This window comes from Coloeus monedula, assembly GCF_965178545.1.
Source record: "Coloeus monedula genome assembly, chromosome: 14".
NCBI classification, from domain to species: Eukaryota; Metazoa; Chordata; class Aves; order Passeriformes; family Corvidae; genus Coloeus; species Coloeus monedula.
Genome location: NC_138794.1, coordinates 5,358,483 through 5,380,055, shown reverse-complemented (window position 1 = coordinate 5,380,055; position 21,573 = coordinate 5,358,483). Strand labels below are relative to the sequence as shown.

At 46.0% G+C, this 21,573-nt stretch overlaps 1 protein-coding gene across 1 annotated transcript; it reads left to right on the top strand.

Annotated features, from left to right (window-relative positions):
* Positions 1 to 3,918: 3,918 nt before the first annotated feature.
* Positions 3,919 to 20,926, top strand: TICRR (TOPBP1 interacting checkpoint and replication regulator). Its single transcript, XM_082290941.1, has 22 exons — positions 3,919 to 4,591; positions 5,141 to 5,426; positions 5,986 to 6,227; positions 6,489 to 6,732; positions 7,253 to 7,388; positions 8,112 to 8,254; positions 8,960 to 9,172; positions 9,826 to 9,974; positions 10,710 to 10,804; positions 11,164 to 11,257; positions 11,425 to 11,504; positions 11,829 to 12,065; positions 12,480 to 12,576; positions 12,797 to 12,869; positions 13,577 to 13,717; positions 14,212 to 14,302; positions 14,818 to 14,879; positions 15,693 to 15,848; positions 16,580 to 16,737; positions 16,939 to 19,201; positions 20,392 to 20,496; positions 20,635 to 20,926. Exons 1-22 carry the CDS (start codon positions 3,944 to 3,946, stop codon positions 20,751 to 20,753), a joined length of 5,832 nt encoding a protein of 1,943 aa, XP_082147067.1. The 5' UTR covers positions 3,919 to 3,943; the 3' UTR covers positions 20,754 to 20,926.
* Positions 20,927 to 21,573: the final 647 nt, after the last annotated feature.

Sequence of the window (21,573 nt, the reverse complement as noted above, 5' to 3'; positions counted from 1 at the left end):
CAATAATTTGAGTTTATTATTTTTTCTTGTGTGCTTTCTTCTCAAAATGACAGATGGCAGAAAAATGCTGTGGATGGTCTTGAAGAGACTGACGGCCACACAAAATCATTCCCCAACCTCATTTGAACCCCGTGCAGGCAGCAGGATAGAGACAGCGCTGGGAAAAAGAGAGAAGCCCATCTGCCTTAGCCCTTACCCTGCATGAGCAGAGCTCTGTGTGACTGGGGTCACTTTTTGGGGACACCTAAAGCAAGTGGATGTTGCTGTTATCTGAAGGATGAGCGCTCCCTCGAGCGATGCTGCTCAGGGTATGTTTTTGGGTCTCCCATTACACAGGGTTTCTGCAGGGCAGTCTCAGCTGTACACACCAGGAAACAAAAGATCTCCAGCTAGAAAGAAGCTGAAATCCCCAAACAATACTTCAGCTCTAATTGCTGGAGCACTGTTGACAGTTGCATGTTCTCGTGCCAACTATGTGGTAAGACCAGTATTCCACCCTGCCCTAGAGCAGCCCTTAAACACCTCAAAAAAGGCAGCACAGAGGAGCATTTTAAAACAAAAGGGAACTTGCTAAGGTACTGTATCCACCAGCAGCTATGCTCTGTGATTATGGTAGCAAAAGAGTAACTACAGAGCTTTTCTAATCTATGGCATCACTGAAATGGCAGGGTGTCCAGAAAAGCAGCTTGCAAAGCCCTTGTGCAGCCCCAAGAGGCAGCAGTTCTGCCCCTCCTGCTGTCCCCAGCCCCTCTCCCCAGGTGTGGAGGCCAGGAACAAAGGCTAATGGTTTTTCTGCTGGCCCAATAAGCTCACTTTGTTGCATGCCTGGCGATGCCCCTCCTTATCAACCCGCAGATCAGCACTTTGTCACTGCAGTCCCATCAGGGCTGGCATGCTCCACTGGCTGTCCATGCCGTGAGAGCCCGTTAAGGGACCAGCTTCTCTTCAGGCTCCTCCTGAGGGCCAGGATAACACTGGGAAGGCTGATGGGGCTGTGCCAGCACCTGTCTGCAGCAGTGCTGGCAGAGCACTTCCTGTGATGCCTTAGACCACCATTGCATCCACCCTACAAGATACCCAGCTGTGTGGTAGGACACACAGCGCAGGTTTCACCATGCCCCAGTCAAGAATACCAAGGTGCTTAAATGTCCTGTTGGAAACTCCAGGCTGCTGTGAGCTTGCTCCACCACAGAATTTCACTCATCACGTCCAGCACCCATAAGAGCTGCAAGGTTTCCCCAAAAAATCACTGGGATGATTCTGGGGGAGAAAGAACATTCGCCTTTCTGCTTAAGAGATGTGGGACTAGGCCTGGCAGTGGGCAGGTCTTAGTTGCCTTGGGTGAGGGTTGTACAGTACTGGTCCCAGCTGGGTCTCCCAGTTTTTCACTTTTATGAGCACTAAAAATATTTGAAAGATGTAGAAACAAAATCAAAAGCACACAGAAATCCCTCTCTCCTGCCAGGAGGCCTTGGGGCAGCTTCACCCTGGATAGGAGGGAATGGGTGCTCCCCAGAATTAGTGGTCAAAGCAGCCACTACCAGTGGCCTTTGGGCACACGGGGTGGAGAGGGCACTGGAGAATGAGGATATGGGGAGGCTTGGAAGCCTTCATGCAGCACAAGGGAGACTCTGGGCACTGCCCAGTATCAAAGATGACTTGTTGCTTGTGCAGGTCCTTGAGGAGCGACCTGAAAGCAAAGCATCTGGGTCAATACAAAACAAAACTTTTTTTCGGGCTGGCTCAGCAGAAAGGCAAACAAACTTTCCACTGGGGCAGGATAGAGTGGTGGTATGAGGGGAGATCAAACAAGTTCACTTAAGTCTGGGCTTTCTCAGCCTTTTTTTGAGCCCCCACCATTAAGTATCGCTTGGAGATAAATGCTGGAAACAGGATGAAATAAAGTGAGACTTTTTTAAGTTTAAAAAAATCCCATCTGGATCAAAGTGTCAACCACACGTGAGCCAAATTTACAAATGGTTTTTCTTGCGCCCTCTCCTTCCTCCCAAGAAACAGCATTTATCAGCAAGTAAATGATTGTCCAGAAAGAACCCAAGGACTGTTTGAGAGGGAAGTCAGTGTCCTTGTGGAGCAGGCAGAGAGGGCAAATGTCTCTGTAAGCAGCACAAACACGGGACAGCACAAGAAGCAGAGGTGTGAGCAACTCTGGCTGTCACACTGGGAAACACCATCACCTGGGCTCAGCCAACACCTCTGCTGGCTTTCCCAAGAGCTGGACAGGCTTCTAGAACAAATACACTGTAGTGGGCAGGAAAGGAGAAGGGGTTTGAGTAGCCAGCAGCAGTTCCTGTGTTGGAAGCTGTCAGACTTTGCTGGGAAACTCCCCTTTGCCCTGGGTTTGTTTCTGGTCCCAGGTGGACTGTGATAAGGCAGGTTTTGGTCACACTCTGCTAAGTGTCCTCAGCGGGCTGCTGGGACAGATGCCAGTGGCTGGACAATGGCAGTGACATGGTGTGGTTGGCTCTTCTTCAGGGTTCAGACAGCAGTGATATACTGGCAAGCAGCACAAGATGTCAACCCTCAGCCAGGAGAAGGGACCCACGGCTCCCCAGGGAGCCCACATCCCCAAGGCTGCGGGCTGCCCTCCGCACTTTCACCCAGGGAGAGCGGTTGTCCTTCTCCTGCTCTTGGTGGCAGGTTACTCCTGCCCACCCGAGTGGATCAGCTCCTCGTGTTCCAGCCCATTAAACCCACTTGTGTTCACAGTCACCAGCAGAGCCAAATGGGCAGTTTAGTGCCCGCTTGTCTTTGTTGCTTTATAAATATGACTGGTTGCTAGTGACACTGGTTTGGGCTGGGGCATTCAAGCTCTGGAGGCAAGGGTGGAGCGGGCAGCTGGGTGGCTCTGCTCTTTGGGGATTCCTCTGCCCTTACCCAGTGTGATCACACCTTAACCACCAACACCATGGGGCAAGATGTGCTTCAAGCCCTGCAGGGAGGAGATGATCCTGGCCAGGGCAGCTGATGACGACCCAGGGTCTTTGTCCTCCACAAGTGTCAGCCCCTGTCCGGGTGCCCTGATCCTACACTTTTTCATAGAACCATCAGGGTTGAAGAGACCTTTACAATCAAGTCCAACCATCACTGTAACTCCTAAACCACATCACCCAGCGTCAGATCCAGATGCCTCTCGAACACCTCCGGGGATGCTCTCTCCACCACTTCCCTGAGCAACCTGTTTCAACGCCTGACCACCCGAACACTGCATTTTTTTTTTTTTTTCTAATATGTAATCTGAATTTGAACTTCATCCATACAGGCCCAGGGCTGTCTTTGCTGCCCTCCAGGGAGGCTCGGGCAGGAGGATGCCGTATCGGCAGGACCCTCCAGGCAGGCTCTGTCTGCCGCTGTCCCTGTCCCTCCCGCCCGCGGGCGGTAGCGGGGATGGGGAGGTGCCGGTGCGCGGACGGACGCAGACCTCTAGCGGCACTAGAGGAGCCTGCCCGGGTGCAGGGTGGGCAGGATCGGGCCGGGGCTCAGCCCCGGGGTCGCGGCCGGTGCCCGGCGAGCGCTGCCAGGGCCGCTCGCTGCGCGGGTTTCCCCGCCCGCCCCGGTGACGTCATACCCTCGCTCACGGTGACGTCACCGCTACGCGCGCCCCGCCGGCTTTAAATTTTAAACCGGTGGCGGCGGCCAATCGGCTCGGTCCGCGCGCTGGCCCCGCCCCCCCCGCTCCGTGTCCGGTCCCCGCCAATGGGATTGGCTGCGCTCGCCGAGCGGCCGGCCAATCAGCGGCGAGCGCCCGTCTCGCCGCCGCGCGGCTCCGCCCCCCAGATCTCCGCTCTCCGCCAATGGGAGAGGGAGGCGCGGGAAGTGGGCGTGGCGGGTGCTCGGCGGCAGCCAATGGGGGCGCGCGCGAGGCGAGGGCGCGAGCGGCCGTACCGGGCGGGCGATGGCGGCGGCGGCGTGAGGAGGCTGCGCCATGTCGTGCTCGCACAGCGCCGTGTTCCTGCTGGACACCGCCGGCCCCGCGCGCCGCGAGCGGCTCCAGCGCGGCGCCCTCCGCCTTCTCACCCTCCTGGGCTGCCGCTTCGGCCTCTCCCGCCTCCGCTGGGCCTTCCGCTTCTTCGACTCGCTCGGCGGCCGCGGCGGCGCCTCGCGGGGCGGCGGGTTCCGCCCGCCGGGGCCCCGCGCCTGGGAGCGGTTCGAGGAGGAGCTGGCGGAGCGGCTCGGGGCACGGGCCCCCGCCGCCTTGCCCGGCCCCGCGCCGCGCGCTGCCCTCACGCACAGCGGGCTCAAGGAGACGCTGCTCGACTTCCAGTGGGACCGCCCGGAGATCGCGTCCCCCGCCAAGCCGCCCCGCAGGAGCCGCAGGACGGGGCTGGCTGCCCGAGAGCCCCCGGAGGCGCCGCCCGAGGGCTTCGTGAACGCCGTGTTCCTTTTCTCCCCCTGCCCGCACTCGCGGAGGGAGCTCCGGCAGTTCGTGTCCGGGAACGATGCCCCCTCCTCCCCTGGAGAGCCGCCCACGGCGCAGGAGCTGGCGGAGAAACTCCTGCCCAAGAGTGTCCAGGAGTTGCTCACGGAGCAGAAAATCACCCTGTTCTGGGTGGACACTGCCGACTGGGCTCAGGTAACGAGGTTACACCGCACAGCTTTCAGCTGGGAGCACTAGTGGGACGTCTGCCACGCTACTTTCTGGCATAAGTAATCTTTGGGTGGTAGGGAAGCGCGCCAAGGTTCACTTACTGCCGCACAGTCTTCAGCAAGGGACTGAAATCTGGAACGGAATTATCCACCTGGAGGCTGAGATACATCTGCAGTGGAGTAGCTGTGCAGTGTTTATTGATGAGATGTCTTGTGCTTTGAGTTAGGGGGGTGTTACAGTTGTTCAGAATTGCAGATAAGCAGCCTGATAGTTCAGGTGTGTAGACACCAGATTTTTTAAAAAAAAGAGCTTGAAAATATTGCTAGCTTTTAGATCACTGGGAATAGTATAAACTTTGCTAGGTTCCTGTGAAGGCTGATAAAGTCCATAAAAACTCCCAGAAAGCACCGTGTTTAGATGCTCTGGATAGGTTTCCTATACCAGCTTTTCTGAAAACGTGCAGTCTTTATTTGTTTACATGGAAGTTCTCTCACTGCCAACCTTAACTTGAGACCTCTCTTACTTTTATTTCAGCTGATCGAATGCCCGGATCATGGTGGCTACTGGACAATGTTTGAAGTGATTTGTCAGATGGGAGGCACCATTTTGCCAGCTGAAACCTTGGTGCACTGTTTGAGTCACCCTAGGGCAGATGTTGCTGCTGGCTTCCTTGGGGACTCCAGGTTCCCAGTGCCACAGGCTGTGCCTTGGACCACGCTTCTGCCGCTGGATGCGACTTTGAACTGCTTGTTCTCGAGGCCATCCGTGTATCGATCAGTGTTTCCCCAGCAAGAAGGAACATTGTTTGTCAGCATGCCTGGTAATAAAAAAAAAAAAGAAAGAAAAATATAGATATATATGATAGTAACTGATCTCTCATGCAGGGTCCTTGATGAGCTTTCCTTGTGAATAGTATGTGTAGAAGTAACTTCGGATATTTAAAAGCCTAGGTGGTTTTTTTTGTTAAAGTTCTGCTTGTGCTCTATTTCTGATTTAGCCTCTTCAGTTTTCCATGCTCCTAGAAGTTTGGATGAAGAGCTCTTTGCTGGTCCCACCTTATAGAGGTGTACTCCCTTTTCTCATACGATTATTCAGTTTAGCTAAAAAACCCCCACAGATTAAAAGCCCCTTCAAAATAAAACAGATCAGCTTTAAAGCAGCATGCATTATGGGTGGGGTCTTTCTTTAGTGGTCCTTCCATGCACTCAGCTCCTTGAGAGCTTGGGAAGGAGGTCAGTTCTGTAACACACTTACTGCAGAGTATATTCCTCATTTAATCTTGGAGCTGACTTTTTTACATTGAACTTGTCTCTTTACCTAGATGGAAAAACGTTTTTTACTTGCTTTCAGACTTTTGTTTTTATCCTATCCTTGCACAGGAGGGAAGAAGCAGGAAAGCTGTGCCGTGATCCTGGAACCTCTTGCCATGAGCCAAAGACACCTGCAGTGTCCAGTCAGCATCTTCCTGAAAGGAAGCTTGACAGGTTGGAGCTTGGCACAGGCTGGCCACTTCCTCACAGAGAGCTGGATACTGCAGAGCTCACAGGCTGAGCAGGGAGAATGTAACACATCTCTGTTTCATCAGCTGTTGAGGAGTCTAGTGGCTGAAGGACTGCACATGGTAAATCTTCCTCTTTGCCTTAAGCTAATATCTGCTCTGAAATGAGCTGTGACAAAAAGGGTGGCAGTATCATGTTGGGAAGACAATAATAGTAAAAGCTGCACTGCAAATTGTTCATTTGAAGCTAAATTCAGAACATTTTCATTGAGATCATGTGACTCTACAACCTGCTTGTAAAGTATCTGTGCTCCTTAAGGCTCTGTATTTCCAGATAATGTAAACTCTTCGCTTTTCCCCTTTTTTTTTTCTTTTAAAATGCAGGTTGCTGAGGTATCTCTGTCTAAAACTTGGTGCCCCTGCACTGCTGTTCTGTCACCACTTTCTGAGGATACTGCAGTTCTGACTGTGCTTGGTCCTGAGAAGACTGCTGAAATTCAGGGATGCAGCCTTGAAAGAGCTGTAGTGGAAGACTCTTCCCAAGACTGTGCTACTCACCTGCCAGAGATTGTGAATAGTGTGTTGAGTAAAATTGACATGTCAGTGGAAGATTGTCTGGCCAGTCTGGGTAGGTGTCAGGAAATGTAAAACTTGCCATCTTTTGATCATCTCCAGATCTGCAGTGGAAAAAAATCTAAGGTTAATGATTTTGTCCTTGAGGAGTCTCATTTTTGGGACTTGTTCATTGTGTCATCTGTAGCTGAGGCCTTGTGATGTGACGCAGAAAGAAATCTGCAGGGGTGTAGCTTTCTGCTTTCTGGCAGAGTGTTAGTTTCCATTAGCTCGCAGCTAAAGCACAGCTACATGTGCCTGGGGCCATGTTTTCAGAAGGAGGCTTCCTAAAATGTGTCACATGGGCTATCCCTGGCCAGGAAAGCCTTTGGGTGGGACAGCAGCAAGAAGGCTGCTTTTACTCGTGTGTTTTGTGTTTGAGTGAATCTTTCATCTTCTGACGTATTAGCTATGAAAATGCCTTTCCAGGATCAAAGGTTTGGGAACCTCTGCTTTAGAGCCTCTCTGAAGCCTGGGACCTTCTGCCACTTAGTTCAGCTTTTCTAATTTTTATGTATGTGTGTGTCTGCTTACAGGAGAAGAAACTCCAGTGCCAGAGTGGGTCCAGCGGGAACTGTCCCACACAGGGGGCTGGCATCCTTCAGTGCTGGAAGCGTGGTATCCTGCATCAAATGCTTGTGGAGCAAGCTCGGATCTGATGGAGTCATTCAGGTATTTTTCTGAATGTCTCTGAGTAGTAATCAAGGATTTCTGCTTCCAGTTAAAGGAGTATGGCTGTAGCATTGCTTGGAGTTCTATAATTAAGTGCCTCTTAATTAGTAGTGCTTTTATTTGTGTACTCAGTTTACTGTTGGCTTAAATCTTGGTGTATAGACAAAAGAAAACGGGAACAGGTTGTTTGGGTATCAGTTTGTGTGGATCAAAATCTTGGTAGTTTCAAGAGTTATACAGGTCACTTAAAATGACCTTAAGCTACTTGGGAAATTACAGACTTGAGCTTTTATGGCATGGTAAGATCCAGTGCAAGATACTGAAGATGTGGTTGTGTTCTCACAGTTGGTATTTATTTGGAATGAATGAGCTTGCTTTCTTCAAAGAGCTTGCTGAGTGAAACAAGAGAGCCTAATGCAGGGTAGTTTAGAAAGCACAAAGCTGCTGATTTAGTTTTGTGGTACAGGTCAGTGCCATATCCATTGTACATTAATGTAATGCTTGTTTCCAGCTTGCCATGACCCTTCTAAGAGGGTGGTTTGGGTTTTTTGCATCTCCTAAGTGTGTTGGGGAACAGGTGCTGGAAGAGTTACTAGTGTGTGCTACTTGCATTGTATTGCTGCAGAGTGGAACCTAGAAAAACATTGTTTCTGTCCACAGGGAAGAAGGGATATGCCTCCTATTCCCACCTTTTTTTGATAACTGTAGTGTTCTTTCATATAGGCTCCTGCAGGCTCCTAGTGCTAACAGGAAGGGTGATGCAGACCAGTCTGATGTGGAGCTCTCAGAAAGTCTATCTGAGCTGTACCAGAGAAAATTCAGTGAAACTTCTGCTGCAGCTGGACCAGGAAATAACAAAAAAAGACGTATGTATACTTTGGGATTATATGTGCATGTTGTCAAAAAAAGATAATGCATGAACTGCAGAGATATGTACTCTTAAGTAGTAGCATGCTTTGGATTATTTTATTTAGGGACAGTCTCATTTATCTACTAAGTATTAGGTTTGTCCTATAGTAGAACTTGAATTACTGTAATTCAAGGCTATGCAGTGACTGACAAAGCTGTTAAAAGCAGCATGCAGAGCGCTGCAGTTTAATTAGCTGTTGAAACAGGGACTGCTACAACTACTAGTAAATATTGCAACCTCTCAATTTTGTTCTAATTAGAGAAATAGAACACTTTCTTCTAGAAGAGTTTAATCATTGCATTTCTCTACACTAACCATAGTTGACTTTACCCTAGCCTCATGTATCTGCAAGTCCTACTCTGTCAGCTGTTTCTATTTCTGTGACATAAGATTGCCTCCTATATATATAAATTTGATTAAATCTACCTAAGTTCTTATGCAGAGCAATGTGCACCTGCTTTTTATTTGGAGAAGCAGCTGCCTACTGTGCTGCCTGTATGCTCATTTCATGAAGAAATGTGAACCTTTTGGGCCACATTTTCCTCTAGGAGGTTACTAATTTCACTTCAGAGTTACACAGAGTTTAGTGTTGTGCTCTACGTTGGATGGAGTACCTGTCCCAGCATGCCTGACGGTAGAACACTTTTTTGTGGCATTGCAGGTGGAGTTCCCCGAACTCCAGTCAGGCAGAAGATGAAGACCATGTCCAGATCCCTGCAGATGCTCAATGTAGCAAGACTGAATGTAAAAGCTCAGAAGTTTCAACCTGATGCTGTGCCACCAGCAGTGAACGAGAAGGTTCCACAGAAGCTTTCAGCAAAAAGATTGGATGAAAAGGTGGAAGGAAAGGAAAAGGCACTTAAAATATCAATTGGTGTGTGTTAAGTCCTGTTATCTTTCTGTCTTGATACATCCCATATGAACTCTTGATATCCTGATATAGGAGTCCATGCAGGATTTTTATGGAAGGGAGAGCAGAGGATAATGGAGTATTCAGTGCCAAGCAGCAGATCAGTGTTTGGGTTTCTGTATCTTCAGCATGGCAAACAGTAGACATTTTTTCCCCATCTTTACCCCATTTTATTTCTGTCTCTTTACAAACTAGTGTTACAGCTGCTTCTGGGGTTAGTTTCTTGCCTTATATCCATCTGAAAAAAGCAATAAGGATTTACTTCTTTATTTTTTTAACCAAAAAAAATAGAGGGAAGCACCCATCAGCGTGTAACTGGAAATGTAGTCCTGTTTACTAATTAGGCAGAAATAAAGGGCATTTCTTGACTGCTACAGTAGCCTAAAAGTTTGCTGACCTTAAGCAAACTTTGTTGATTATAGAATTGATTTAGCTTGTAGTATGTCAAGGGCCTGGACCTGGGACTGCTTCTGTTAGTGTTCTGTGGTCTGGATGTGTCCTTGCTGGAGAAAATATTTCTTATGACTTCCTCTGTTCCCCACTTCAGCTGGGGTGAGTATTTTATCGGTGAGGTGTGGGGAACAGGCATTTTGTTAATGTAGACCATTTCCTTGCAGACTTCCAAACAGAGGAGGAGCTGCAGTCCCACCTGACTGCGAGCTACCAGAAGGCTGTTGCTGAGGGAATTCCCTCACCTGCACGTGCCCAGAATATGATCATGGCCATTAAAAGGTTCTTGAAAATACAAGATGCCAAAGAGAAGGAGGTAGGTAAGAGTGTGTGAGCGAGGTTGTTACTGATCTGGAAGTCAGAATTTTTACTGTTTTGGGCTACCTTTCCTTCATGTTCTCTGAAGTTTTATGTGCAGTTGCACCCTGATCACTGACTGCTTCTATCTGTGAGGACTCAATAGTGAAAAACTGTGGATGGTTGTAAAGAACGTAGGAAAATCCAGTTCAGTTATCAGTTTACAACTTTGCTAAACGTTGCAAGATGTCTTTTCTTTACATTGGCCTCCTTAAAAATTCTAATTTCAAAGACAGTATTTTTAAAAATACATTCTTGCAAACTGTATTGTAAAGAAGGTGCATCTTTTGTTTTTCCATTACATGGGAAATCTAGGCCTGGCTTTGCCAGCAAAGAGAAATCGTTCAAGGTATTTCTTAAAATCTTTAGCACTATTTACAGGCTTACAACAGTCTGAAACCAAAACTGGTAAACCTGTGATTAATTGAACAAAAATACCATGAGAGACAAATCCCGAGTGAAGAAGGCCTGAAGCTGTGAGCAAGAAACCTCTGTGATTTCAAGCTCTAAGCTGTTCTGTCTCATCATAACTGTGCTACTGAAAAGTAATTCCTTTCCTTGAAAGAAAAGGAAAAAACTGAACTACATCCAAAAGAAGGTATTGGGTTGGGGGGATAACTGGGGGACAAGGGAGGGACCTGCCCTTCAGACAGGGAACAGAGTTGAAGTTCTTGCTGTCATTATGTGTCTGCAGGTGGCCTGTGTGGAAAGAGCCAGAAACCATCTCCTGAAGACCAGCAAAATGTTCAGACAACAGCATGGCTCACAGAAGGAGACCAAAGTCAGAGAGTATGAGACACTGTATTTACTTCAGCTTCTGAGATACTGTGGAGTTGGTTAGCAGTTTTTAATGGTGGCTTTTTTGTATAACTGGAAAAGTATTTCCATGGGGCACATGTTTCAAGGAGAATCTCTGGTTGCAGTAAAACCGTTTCATTAAATGCAGATATACCCATGCTGTGTGATAAGCACTGCAGCCTGTATCTGGAATGAGACATCTCCCTTGCCACCAAAATGAAATGCTAACTAAATTTTGCTGTCAAAAGGAACCACTTCCCTTCCCATTGCTTTTTTTGAGCACACCTTTTCTAGTAAATATGCTGTTTCCATTAGAAAAAGAGGTGGTGGATAATTACTTGTTTTCTTAGGTGCCGACTTCAGGTATTTTTGCGCCTTGAGTTGTGCCTTCAGTGCCCTTCGCTGCAAAGCAACGCTGAGGAAATGGAGCAGCTGTTAGAAGAGGCAAGTAAAGTATAAACCAGGTTGTGTTTCTGCATGGCACTGGAAATGCAGACCTGGAACCTGCTTTTGCTTTGATTTTACACTAACACTTTATATTCTTTGCTAAAATACCTGGTGCTGCAGCTGTCACACCTTAATCCATTTTCCCACCTGACTTTCTCTTCCAGATGACAGATATGCTGCGCATTTTATGTCTGACTGAAGACCCAGCCTATCTTACAAAGTTTCTAGAGGAAATATTAGAATTGTAAGTTCTTTAGCATGACTTACGTGTTGCTGGGGACTGTGGTTTGGGTTGGATGTTGTCTGTGAGTAGACAGCAATCAATAGCTTTGATTACTGCATCTTTGTAATACCCAGAAATTTACATGTGTTCTGTTTGTTATATTTTGATTAAAGAAAAAGTAGCTGATAAGCAAGTAAACTAATTAAAAAACCCAGTTGATATTCAATTTGTTGTTTGTTTTTAAATTGGCATGTAAGAACAAGGATTTAGCTCAAACGTTGGGACTGGAACACCAACAGTTTTGAGGAGGGGTGTATTTGATGTGGGTTCTCTCTGATGCTCCAGGTATATGAATTCTATACCGAAGACCCTTGGAGATATTTATTATGGTCTGGGTACACAAATACCTCCGAAGCTGGCATCTGTTCTGCCTTCAGACTTCTTCAGTGATGACTCCATGACTCTGGATAGCAAATCTCCAGGCCTTCCACCCTCTTTATCATCTGTCTTAACTCCCAGCGCTGTTTGCAGTGAGAGTGATCAGCTGGAGGAGCTGCGCACCAGATCTGCCAAAAAGAGAAGGTAATAATTCCGAACAGGAGGCAGCTTTTTGTTGGCTATAAAAATACAATCTTGGTTCTGTATTTGTATCTTATGCAAAAGTAGAGTTCAGGAGCATTGTCCAGGAGAGGAAAAGCATGTTATGCTGTGCAGTAGCTGACCTATATTGTTAAAAGTGATTTACTGGAGATCTCTGTGTTGGGGATTCTGTGTTCATATTAGCAAATTGTGAATGAGTTCCAATACCAACCTTAGATGGGAATAGCTTTTTATATTGCAAGTCATATCTTAGTATAGTAAGTGAGTTATCAATGCAGTTTGCAATTTCAGTTTAGGTAAACACTTCCTATGTCTCGAGTCAAACCTGAGTTTAATTGTCAGTAGGTTGATAACTGTGCTTCTGATCTTATTTTAACTTTTGTCTGTCTTCTAAAGGAATAATGTGTTAGCCAGACACAGGAGCATGACAGAAGCACCACAGAACTTGCGACAAATTGAGATTCCCAAGGTAGCCAAGAATCCCATCAGAAAGGTAAAACTCTTCCAGAAGGACTGTGTATGAGTTGCGATGCTTGACTGCAAAAACTCTTGCTCTGTATTCCCTTAGTAAGTGTGCCCTGTAGCAGCTATACAGAGATCAAATTGTTTCAAAGGAGAAACTGAAATAATGTGTGGTTCAGAGCTTACAGTTAATATTCATACTTAAACATAACATTGCACTGCTGCTGAGGCTGATTTCTCATTTGTTTCAGGAGAACTCGCGTTCTTACCTTGCCACTGAGAAGTCCCAGCAGATACCTTTGTTGCAGAAAGAGGCAGTGCAAGGTATATTGACTTCTGGCTTGTTGATGGAAAGGTGCATCTTCAGCACACGTTGTCCCTGTAAATTTTACTGAGCCATGATGAAATTATGCTGAGGCATGCTGGAAATGTGAAGGAAGTTTTGCTGAGTTGTGCAAAAACTTTGAGGGGGAAAAAAATACGCGATATTCTGTGTACTCATACGCAGAAAACTTAAATTCTGTGTCCTCAAAAGAAAACCTTGACTCTTGAAATTATTTCTGTCTTCTCTGTCCTGGAAAGAAAATGGGGACAAGAATGAACTGTATCTGAAAATAGGATATATCCCCACAAATACTTAATAAAAATAAATCTCACGTGTTTTCTCTGAACCAAGATGTGCTTTGGTTGAGATTTTGTAGTACACCTAATGTTCCACATGGGACACACTGACTGTCTGCTTTTTCTGCTATGGCATCTGCTTGTAGTTTATTGCTGGAATAATGCAAATAATAGAAATTCAAGAGAGAAGGCTGGAATGGATTTAGAGGAGGACATGTTCCAGTAGCAGAAAAAACAACTTTTCAAAGCTTTGTAGCCTTTCAAAAGTTGTCTTTCCATGCTGGTAAATTGTTCCTATCCCTAGTGGCCTGGCAAAATTAACTTTGTATGGTTTTTCCTTTCTTTCTTTTTTTTTTTTTCTTCTGCTTTTCCTTGTAATCTGATCTTTTCTTGCTTTTCTTGCCTCACAGAGGTTACAAAGGTAAGGAGGAATCTCTTCAATGAAGAGATACCTCCACCATCAAAAAGGTCACTGAAAAAGATGCTTAGAAGCCAGTCAGTATCTGCTGTGGAAGGCCTAAAATACAAATGCACCAGTGAGGGCAACAAAGGTAGGCTATGACTTGCACATGTAAGATTGTTGTGGAAGAGCTTTTGCTAAAATTCCTATTTTTGCATTCTTAGTTCTATGAAACAATTAGGGTCTGTTTTTAATAAAGGAGGAGGTCATCGCTGTGGTGCTTGGGGATTGAATAATGATAGTATTGAAGCTGAAACCTGTTTTTTACTGAACTCTTTACATATAAAGAAAATTAAAATGCTTGGTTGAAAAAGGACCTGTGAAATAAAGATGAAGAATGAAAGTTATCTCAGTAGGTTAACTGTGTCTGACATGGTACTATTAATAATATTGAGGGAGTGGGAAGGAGGCGTAGACACTGGACTGAAATAATGATAGCTTGTGAGTGCTGGGAGACAGCACAGTGGTTCTATATTGACTGTCATTCTTAAGCTGAAGCCTGTATGAAACTGTATTTATGTATTTATTTATTTGTTCCAAGTGCTTATTAATTGTGGGATGTTACACATCTTGCATGATTTTTAGATCATCGCAAGTTACTGACCAGGAGAGTTGCAGAAACACCACTACATAAGCAGGTGTCCAGGAGACTCCTACACAAGCAGATCAAAGGCCGGTGAGTTCCTTCTGAATTTTTCAGTAAGTATTGGGTGTCTAATTAATGGATGTCTAATTAGTGGCTATGAGCAGAATTATCAGGTATCGTTGTGGTCAAAGATCATCTTCACTTAAGGCAGCAAGGGAACCAGTGGAGGCTAAATGCCACTGGGGGAAATACTGCTTGCTTCATCATGTAAGTCAGGCTGCTTTAATTCCTGCAGCTAATGTCTGTCTGGGTTGAATTGCTGATTCCAGGGCTTCTTCAGAAAAGGTTCTTGCTGTATCTTGTGGACTCCAGGCTGAACTGTAGCATTTTCTTTCATGTAGAACTGTTACCTGTACAGCTAGGGAGCTACCCATACTTAATTACATGTTAATAGGAGGTGAAGTGCTCACTAACTGCTCACTTAGAGTAGCCCACAAAGCAATATATTGGTGTAGAATAGAGTACTGCTTTTCAGTCTCTGTGCAAGTTGTGTTCCTGTAAATGTGCTTAGTATGCTAAGCCCAAAATGTCTGTTGTTTCTCAAGGTCTTCTGATCCAGGTTGTGACACTGGTGTTGTAGAAGAATCTCCAGAGAAGGCCATATATGGTAAGCACTGATTTTTCATTAAAGGTGGTTTGGCTGTGTCATAGCTCGTAAGACGAGTGTGCTTTGATTTAGTTAATTTATGAGAAGTCAGCCCAAAAGTGTTGTACTGTTCTGTTGGTGGAGCACAGCTGCCTCTGAGAGAACCACTTGCTGCTCATTGCTTTAACAGCTCTGTACAGTAGAGGTTAAGAAAGAGACGTAGATAGTAAGTCTGTTAAATGAAAAAACATGAAGGACTTGAAGGGTGAACAAGATTCCGAGCTGCTATAATTACTGTCAAACCAGCACATGCTTATTTTTAACGTAACTTCACCATGTTGTGCTGTGACCCTGCTCTGATTTCTGCTGTAACAGACAGCCACTTGGCTCTGGGGAGTGTCTCTTATGTTGGCTACTGCTGTTCCTTATCCCCAGAAGGGAAGAAAAAACCAGCACGTCTGGGCAAGGAGGAAAATGAAATTGGTAGCAGAAAGAGACAAGAGTATTAACCCATCTTTTAACCTGGATGTAACTTGCATTGAACGTGGCTTTTCTAGCATTCCTTTCCATTTAATTGCTAAAGAGGAATGAGTGTAAACATGACTTAGAGGAGGGGGGCATCATAATTTAGAAGAAGATTGGTATGCATAAATATTCCAGATTCTCCAGAAAGCTGAACCTTTTCTTCACCTGCTTGCCTTGCTGGGTGAGATAGGTATCTGTAGAGAAGTTTATTCTGAGAGTATGTTCCTTGCAGTTGGGAACTGTTCCTGATGATGTGCCCATTGTTGAGGGAGAAAGAAGGCTCAATCTCCAATGTCCTTGCCTTTGCAGAAGCAGGTTTGAGAAGAAGTCCACGCATCAAACAGCTGTCTTTGAATAGGACCTGCTCTGGTGCTTTCTATTCCACTACACAGCCCAGCTCAAAAAATTCAGAGCACCTCTGCCAGAGACAAGAAAAGGAGAGCTGTAAACTGCAGGATGTAGAAGGTACTGAGTGGGATTTGAGCAGACTGATACTGCTGATCTGAAAAGCTGGCATGGATAGCTCTGAGTTTGATTTGATTTGGCTCTACAAGAGACTGTAAGAAGCTAAGAGCTGTCATGTAATATCTTCTGTAGACAGAAATTCATCCTCAGTAATTATTTTTTTTAATTGGTAATCTGAATTTTGAGGATGGTAAGGCAGCTATTTTGAATTCACTGCCAACTTAACAAACCAGTTAGGCCCATCTAACAGAATACCACTGATTGTCAGTCTGCATTCCTTACATGCAGTGAAATCCTTGTAAAATATGGGACAGAAATCCTATAGCTTACTTTCAGTCTACTCTGTGGCAGCATAAAGCAATGACGGATGGGATCTTCTTTGCGGGCTTTCTCAGTAGGATTATCAGCTAAAAATGGTGACAGTTCTTTATATTCTACTTATTAGAATCCTTAGTCATGAACCAGAACTATCTAAAGCTACGAGCTATAAATAGAATAAGAGGCTGAGGTATTTTGTACCTTTTTTTACCATTGGAGCACTCTTCCTACAGATGGATATTAATTTCATAATGGGAAATAACAATAATTCTGATGAAGCTTTAACACTTGGCTAGAAAAGCACATGCCAGGGATATGAGCTTTTTACACTACTTTTCCACACATCTGATGTGATTCAGACAACTGTGGCACGTTACTTTGTATTAGTTAAATTGTACTGTTCCATATTATAGGCCTTAACCAGCATTCAGAGAGCCCCCCTGTCCAGACTCCCAAGAGGTTTTTCTTTGGTGCAGTCATTGACATGTGTAGTCCTGCAGTGAAGCATTCACCTGGAAGGAGGAGAACAAGAAAAGATTCCTTACACTTAGAGGAGGTCACCTCATGTCAGGTAGAAACAGTTACCTCTTTCTTCCCATCCTTGTTTTCTATTAATGTTTAGTCAGACCTATGCATCTTAAATGTAGTGTTCTTTAAGTTTAATCCAATGGGTTTTTTGTGTTTCAAATCTTGGGAAGTAAATATGAAGATGAGTAGATGATACTGCTGGAGTAGAACAAACATGATTCTTTAATTTAATTTTCCCCTGCAGACTCCTAGGAAAACACCTCATAAATTTGCCCAGAAGCCACTGAATTCTGCCAGTAAGCTCCCAAGGAGATCGCCTCGCATTGTCCACAGGACACCACAGAAGCTGGAGAAGACACCTGGCAGAAGTCCAGCAGCTAAGCAGACTGTAGCTAAATGTTTGGGAAAGTACTTTTCTCATCCTTCACAAAGGGTCAAGTCTCCATCTGTGCTAAGTGACAGCAAGAGGGTTCACTTACTGCAAGTAACTGCTGAGGCCTGTTGTGCAGCACAAACACTTTCCCCTCCTTGCAAAGAGTCTGGCTTGCAAACACCAAAACGTGAAGGGTTTGCAGTGCTTAAAGCCTCAAAATTACCTCCAACAGATTCAAACCCAACTGCTTCTTCTTCCCCCTCTGCCATCCAAGAAAGGTGTTTTACAGAACTGCAGACTCCAAGACGTTCCTTGAGATACCTCTCAAAATTAGCATCTCCAGGTAGTGCTCGAAGGCAAATCCTCACAAACGAAATTCAGGTGCAGTTAGATCCGTTACCTCGAACACCTAAAAGGACTCCCAGGAAACTTGAAGATCCAGGTTCAAAGTTATGTACCATCCCACTGAGTACAGAAATACCTCAGCTTTCTGTGAGGCCAGAGCCTTTCTGCAGTTCTCCACTCCATGAAAGTTCCACAATCACTGAGACAATCTGCTCTCCTTCCCACACACAGGCTGGGGAGTCTGGTGCATCTAAACCATTTTCTCAAAAGACTCCAGGCACTTCGCTGAGGTCCCTGCTTCACACATCCAAGCTGGCCATACATGATCCAGGTTCTAGAGGAGAGAGCCTCACACTTAAATGTACAACGCTTTCAGAAAATAAGGACAGTCGTCATGATACTGGTGGCAACTGTTCTGTTGAAAGCCTTCAGCTTCATCCGTCTGAAAATACCCCTGTATTAGAGAAAAACAAACAGATGGATAGAGTGTCTCAAAAGCCTCCTTCAGGGGAGGACTTGGAAAACCATTTGTCTCCAAAGCCTTTTGCTGGAGGGCAGGAACATTCACAGAATGCTGAGAGAGACTGTGAGCCATCAGTTAAGGGGGAGAACTGCAGTGCAAACACCTGTGAGTCCTTCCTAAGTGATTTGCAAACAGTTAGTGATGACTTGGAAGCCAGAACTCTGCTGAGGGAAGACTATATGGGGCTGAAGGCTCCGAGTCTCAAGAGACGCTCCAGATTTGCCCTGAATACGTCGCCTCCTATGCAGAAGTCTGCTCCTGCTTATTCCTTACGCTGCACTGCAGACAGGAGGCAGCGGGAGGCTGCGGCACGGATGGGAGAGCCTCCCTTTGTAGCCAAATTCTCGACTCCTGAAAGTCATTGCAAACTCCCTTCTGCCAGCCCACCGACGTACGAAGTGGAAATTGAAATGCAAGCTTCGGGCCTGCCCAAGCTTCGCATTAAGAAAATTTGCTCTTGCTCATCGTTGGAAGTTCAAGCTGAAGCAAGTGCCAGCAAACTCAAGGGAGGAGAAAGTCCCTTCGGTGATCTTGCTATGACCTGGTGCAGCAAGCACCCAGGAAAACTAGCAGCTGCCTGTGTTTCTCCGTCCTGCTGCCGTTCTTTCCACAGTACACCTGGGAAAGGTGCAGGACAGACGTACATATGCCAGTCATACACCCCAACAAGCTGTGCCTCTAATGTCACCTCCCCATTTCCCTTGGAAGCAGGAGTTCTCCAGACACCTTCTCCAAAGCAGAAGGGGAAGACTACTCCTGATGCCATCAATGACTGGCCTCGGAGGAAGAGAGCAGCAGGCAGCACTGCTAACGGGAGCTGTGCTCAGAGCGAGAGGAATGCTGATGAACGGACATGGGTGTCAGCAGGCAGAGAGAGAACGATGAGGGTCTCGGAACACTGCAGCAGCAAAGTAACGAATGCTCTTGGGGAATTTGAACTGGAAGGGATTTGCAGGCTCCAGGATCAGGCATCTCCTAGTGACTCTGAACCGAGGGCTGATGAGGACTCTGCCATGGGAGCTTTTGGCTTGAAATCTCGGAAGCGGGTCTTTACTTACCTATCACCAGAAAAGGAGGAGAGTCACGGTGCCAAGAGATCACGTGCTGATAGGTGCAGCTTGGATCTCACTGGCTGTTCCACAGATGAGGGCAACAGAAGCAAATCAAGGACAGACTCTCTACTACCTGAGAAGCCAGGAGCATGTGCTCTCAAAGCACTGGAGCAGCACAGTTGTCTAGGGGATGATGATGTCTTCCTTTTGTCAGGTAATTAAGCGGCATGAAAGACACTCCACTGATGTTCAGATGTGGTTAAAAGTGGAGGTTAGACAAAAACAAGAACCCAGTTTTCTGTGTAATTATCTGAGGGAGAATGAGGTGAAAGGGGAATGGTTTGTAGATGACATGGAAGATACTTATGTGGAGAGGCAGACTAAATATGAGTATTAATGATGGAAGAGATATCAGAGAAATATGAAAAGAGCAGGAGGCTGGAGGAACTAAAAGGAAAGTTTGAGAACTTGAGAGAGGATTCCAGTGGCATCCAGCTGGTGATTTGTTCAGGTTTGTGTAGATGCCACTGGCTGTTTCTGCCCAGCATCCAGCTCTGAAGCCAGCAGTCTTAAGTTTAAAGCTTGGCTGCTTCAGTGTAGACTAGAGTGTTGGTGGGGTTAATCCTGTGGGTGTTGGTGTTTATTGGTGCTCCAGTTGTCTCTGCCTGTGGTGGTGGGCCTGTTGAAAGTGGCTACCAGAAATTATTCCCTTGCTAGCAGTAATGTTGTATTAGTAGGTGTATAGGTTTAAGCTGCCTCGTTGCTTTTGCTGTGGGTACAGATGAGTCAGCTGACCATGGTGAAACAGCTCTGTAAACCAGGCCTTGTGAATTTCAAAGACTTAATCCAGTATTGTTGTAGAAATCACAGGGGCTTTGGCAGGTGTTGTTCTGTAGTCATTGCACTAAGCTTTGGTGTCGTTCCTCTTGCAAGGAAAGATCTGTGTACAGAGGCAGTGTCTTACTCAACATTATAACAGAGGAAAAAGGCCAAACCTTTAAGCAACATTACTCCATATTCAGGACATGAAATAATAGCAGCGTTTAGCCTCAAGATGGTCCTGTAAGAGACATTCTGTACCTACAGACCTTGTGTTTATATTTCTAGCTCATCGTGGTTATAATAGTTTTCTTCCAGGACATGTGAATTACCTGTGTTTAATACAAGTGAAGCGCCTTTCTGCTAAAACCAGCTAAGAAAATTAAATGTGCTAAGAGCTGATTCCAGACTGCCATTTACCTTTCTTGAATGCCAAAACCCCACTGTGCCAGCCTAGAGTTTGCTTCAGATAAACTCAAATATCACTTGTATTGATGGCAGTTTTGAGGTAGCATAAAGGCTGTGTGTGAGGCTTAGCACACGAGTTGAGTGGTTTTGCTGCAGCATCTCACTGTGCTTCTCCAGGCTCCACACCACCCGTGGAGAGAGGACTTTCTGCCAGCAGCCTTCTAGCCCTGACCCAGTCTCCACTGCTGTCCCCACCGCCAGCTCGGAGAAGGCGTGTCCAAGGTAAGCACAAGTGAGGAAAGGGCTAAGTGAGAAGTGCAGCTTCCAGTTCTTGCTGTCTCCACTTGGTATTTGGCTTCTTGGAATCACCAGTGGACTCTGGTAAATTGTGGCTCTCATGTATTCTTTCTGTTTTTTTAGAAGAGGAGTCTGATGCTGTCCAAATTACTGCCAACCAGGAGCTGTCTCCATTCCACATCATGGTTTCCAGGAGGCGTCCCCTTAGCAGGACTTACTCACGGAAAAAGCTGCTCAGCTGAAGTTTGGAGCCAGGATAGTATGGGAAACTATATTATCCCAGCTGTACAACACACCTTTTAACAAAGACCTGTATTTGGTGCTGGACTGGAGCTGGCTTGTGCTGGTAGGAGACTGGATGCAAGCACATGGCAGTAGAAATAAGGACCACTCTAAAAATTTATGGTTTCTTAAACATCACTTGCAGCATCTCTCCATCCATTCAAAGCCTGGCTCGGTCTTTCTCCTTGTGGAACCTTAGAGTGAGTTCTGCACTCTAAGAAGGTTCAATTCTCCCAGGTCACGAGGGAGAATTGTCAGTTCTCTACAGCTTTCTTGTAAAATAAACTGATACGAATCTTCTTTGTGTCCCTTAATCCAAAATCTGTCTTTGGCTTTAGGGATGGGGGCTGCAGGAAGGAGGATGCTGGAGGCGAATGGGTACAGAACAAGCTGCGTGCTCCTGCTGTGTCTTGTCCTGATACTAAATGGATCCCTCTGTTAATTGCATCCAGTTTGCCACAGCTTAGTGGGAAAATAACAAGGGAATTAATTAATTAGCAGAGTGCCAAGAGTACAGAAAGGGGGAAGATAATTTAACTGGGAACATGTTTGTAGATCATGAATGGTTTGGTGTATCCGCTCCTGGCTACTGCTGGATAAGCAGATGCTGATGGAATGACTTCATTGCCCTTTTCTGCAAACTTGCAGTAAGCTAGAGAGAATTGGCTGGGGAAGTGTCCTTGAGAAGTAAAACTTGGATGGAATAACTGGAGATGTCAGTTTCGAGACTACTCTTTACCAAACTGAGTCACGGATTAAATAGTGATTTAGTTGCCCGTG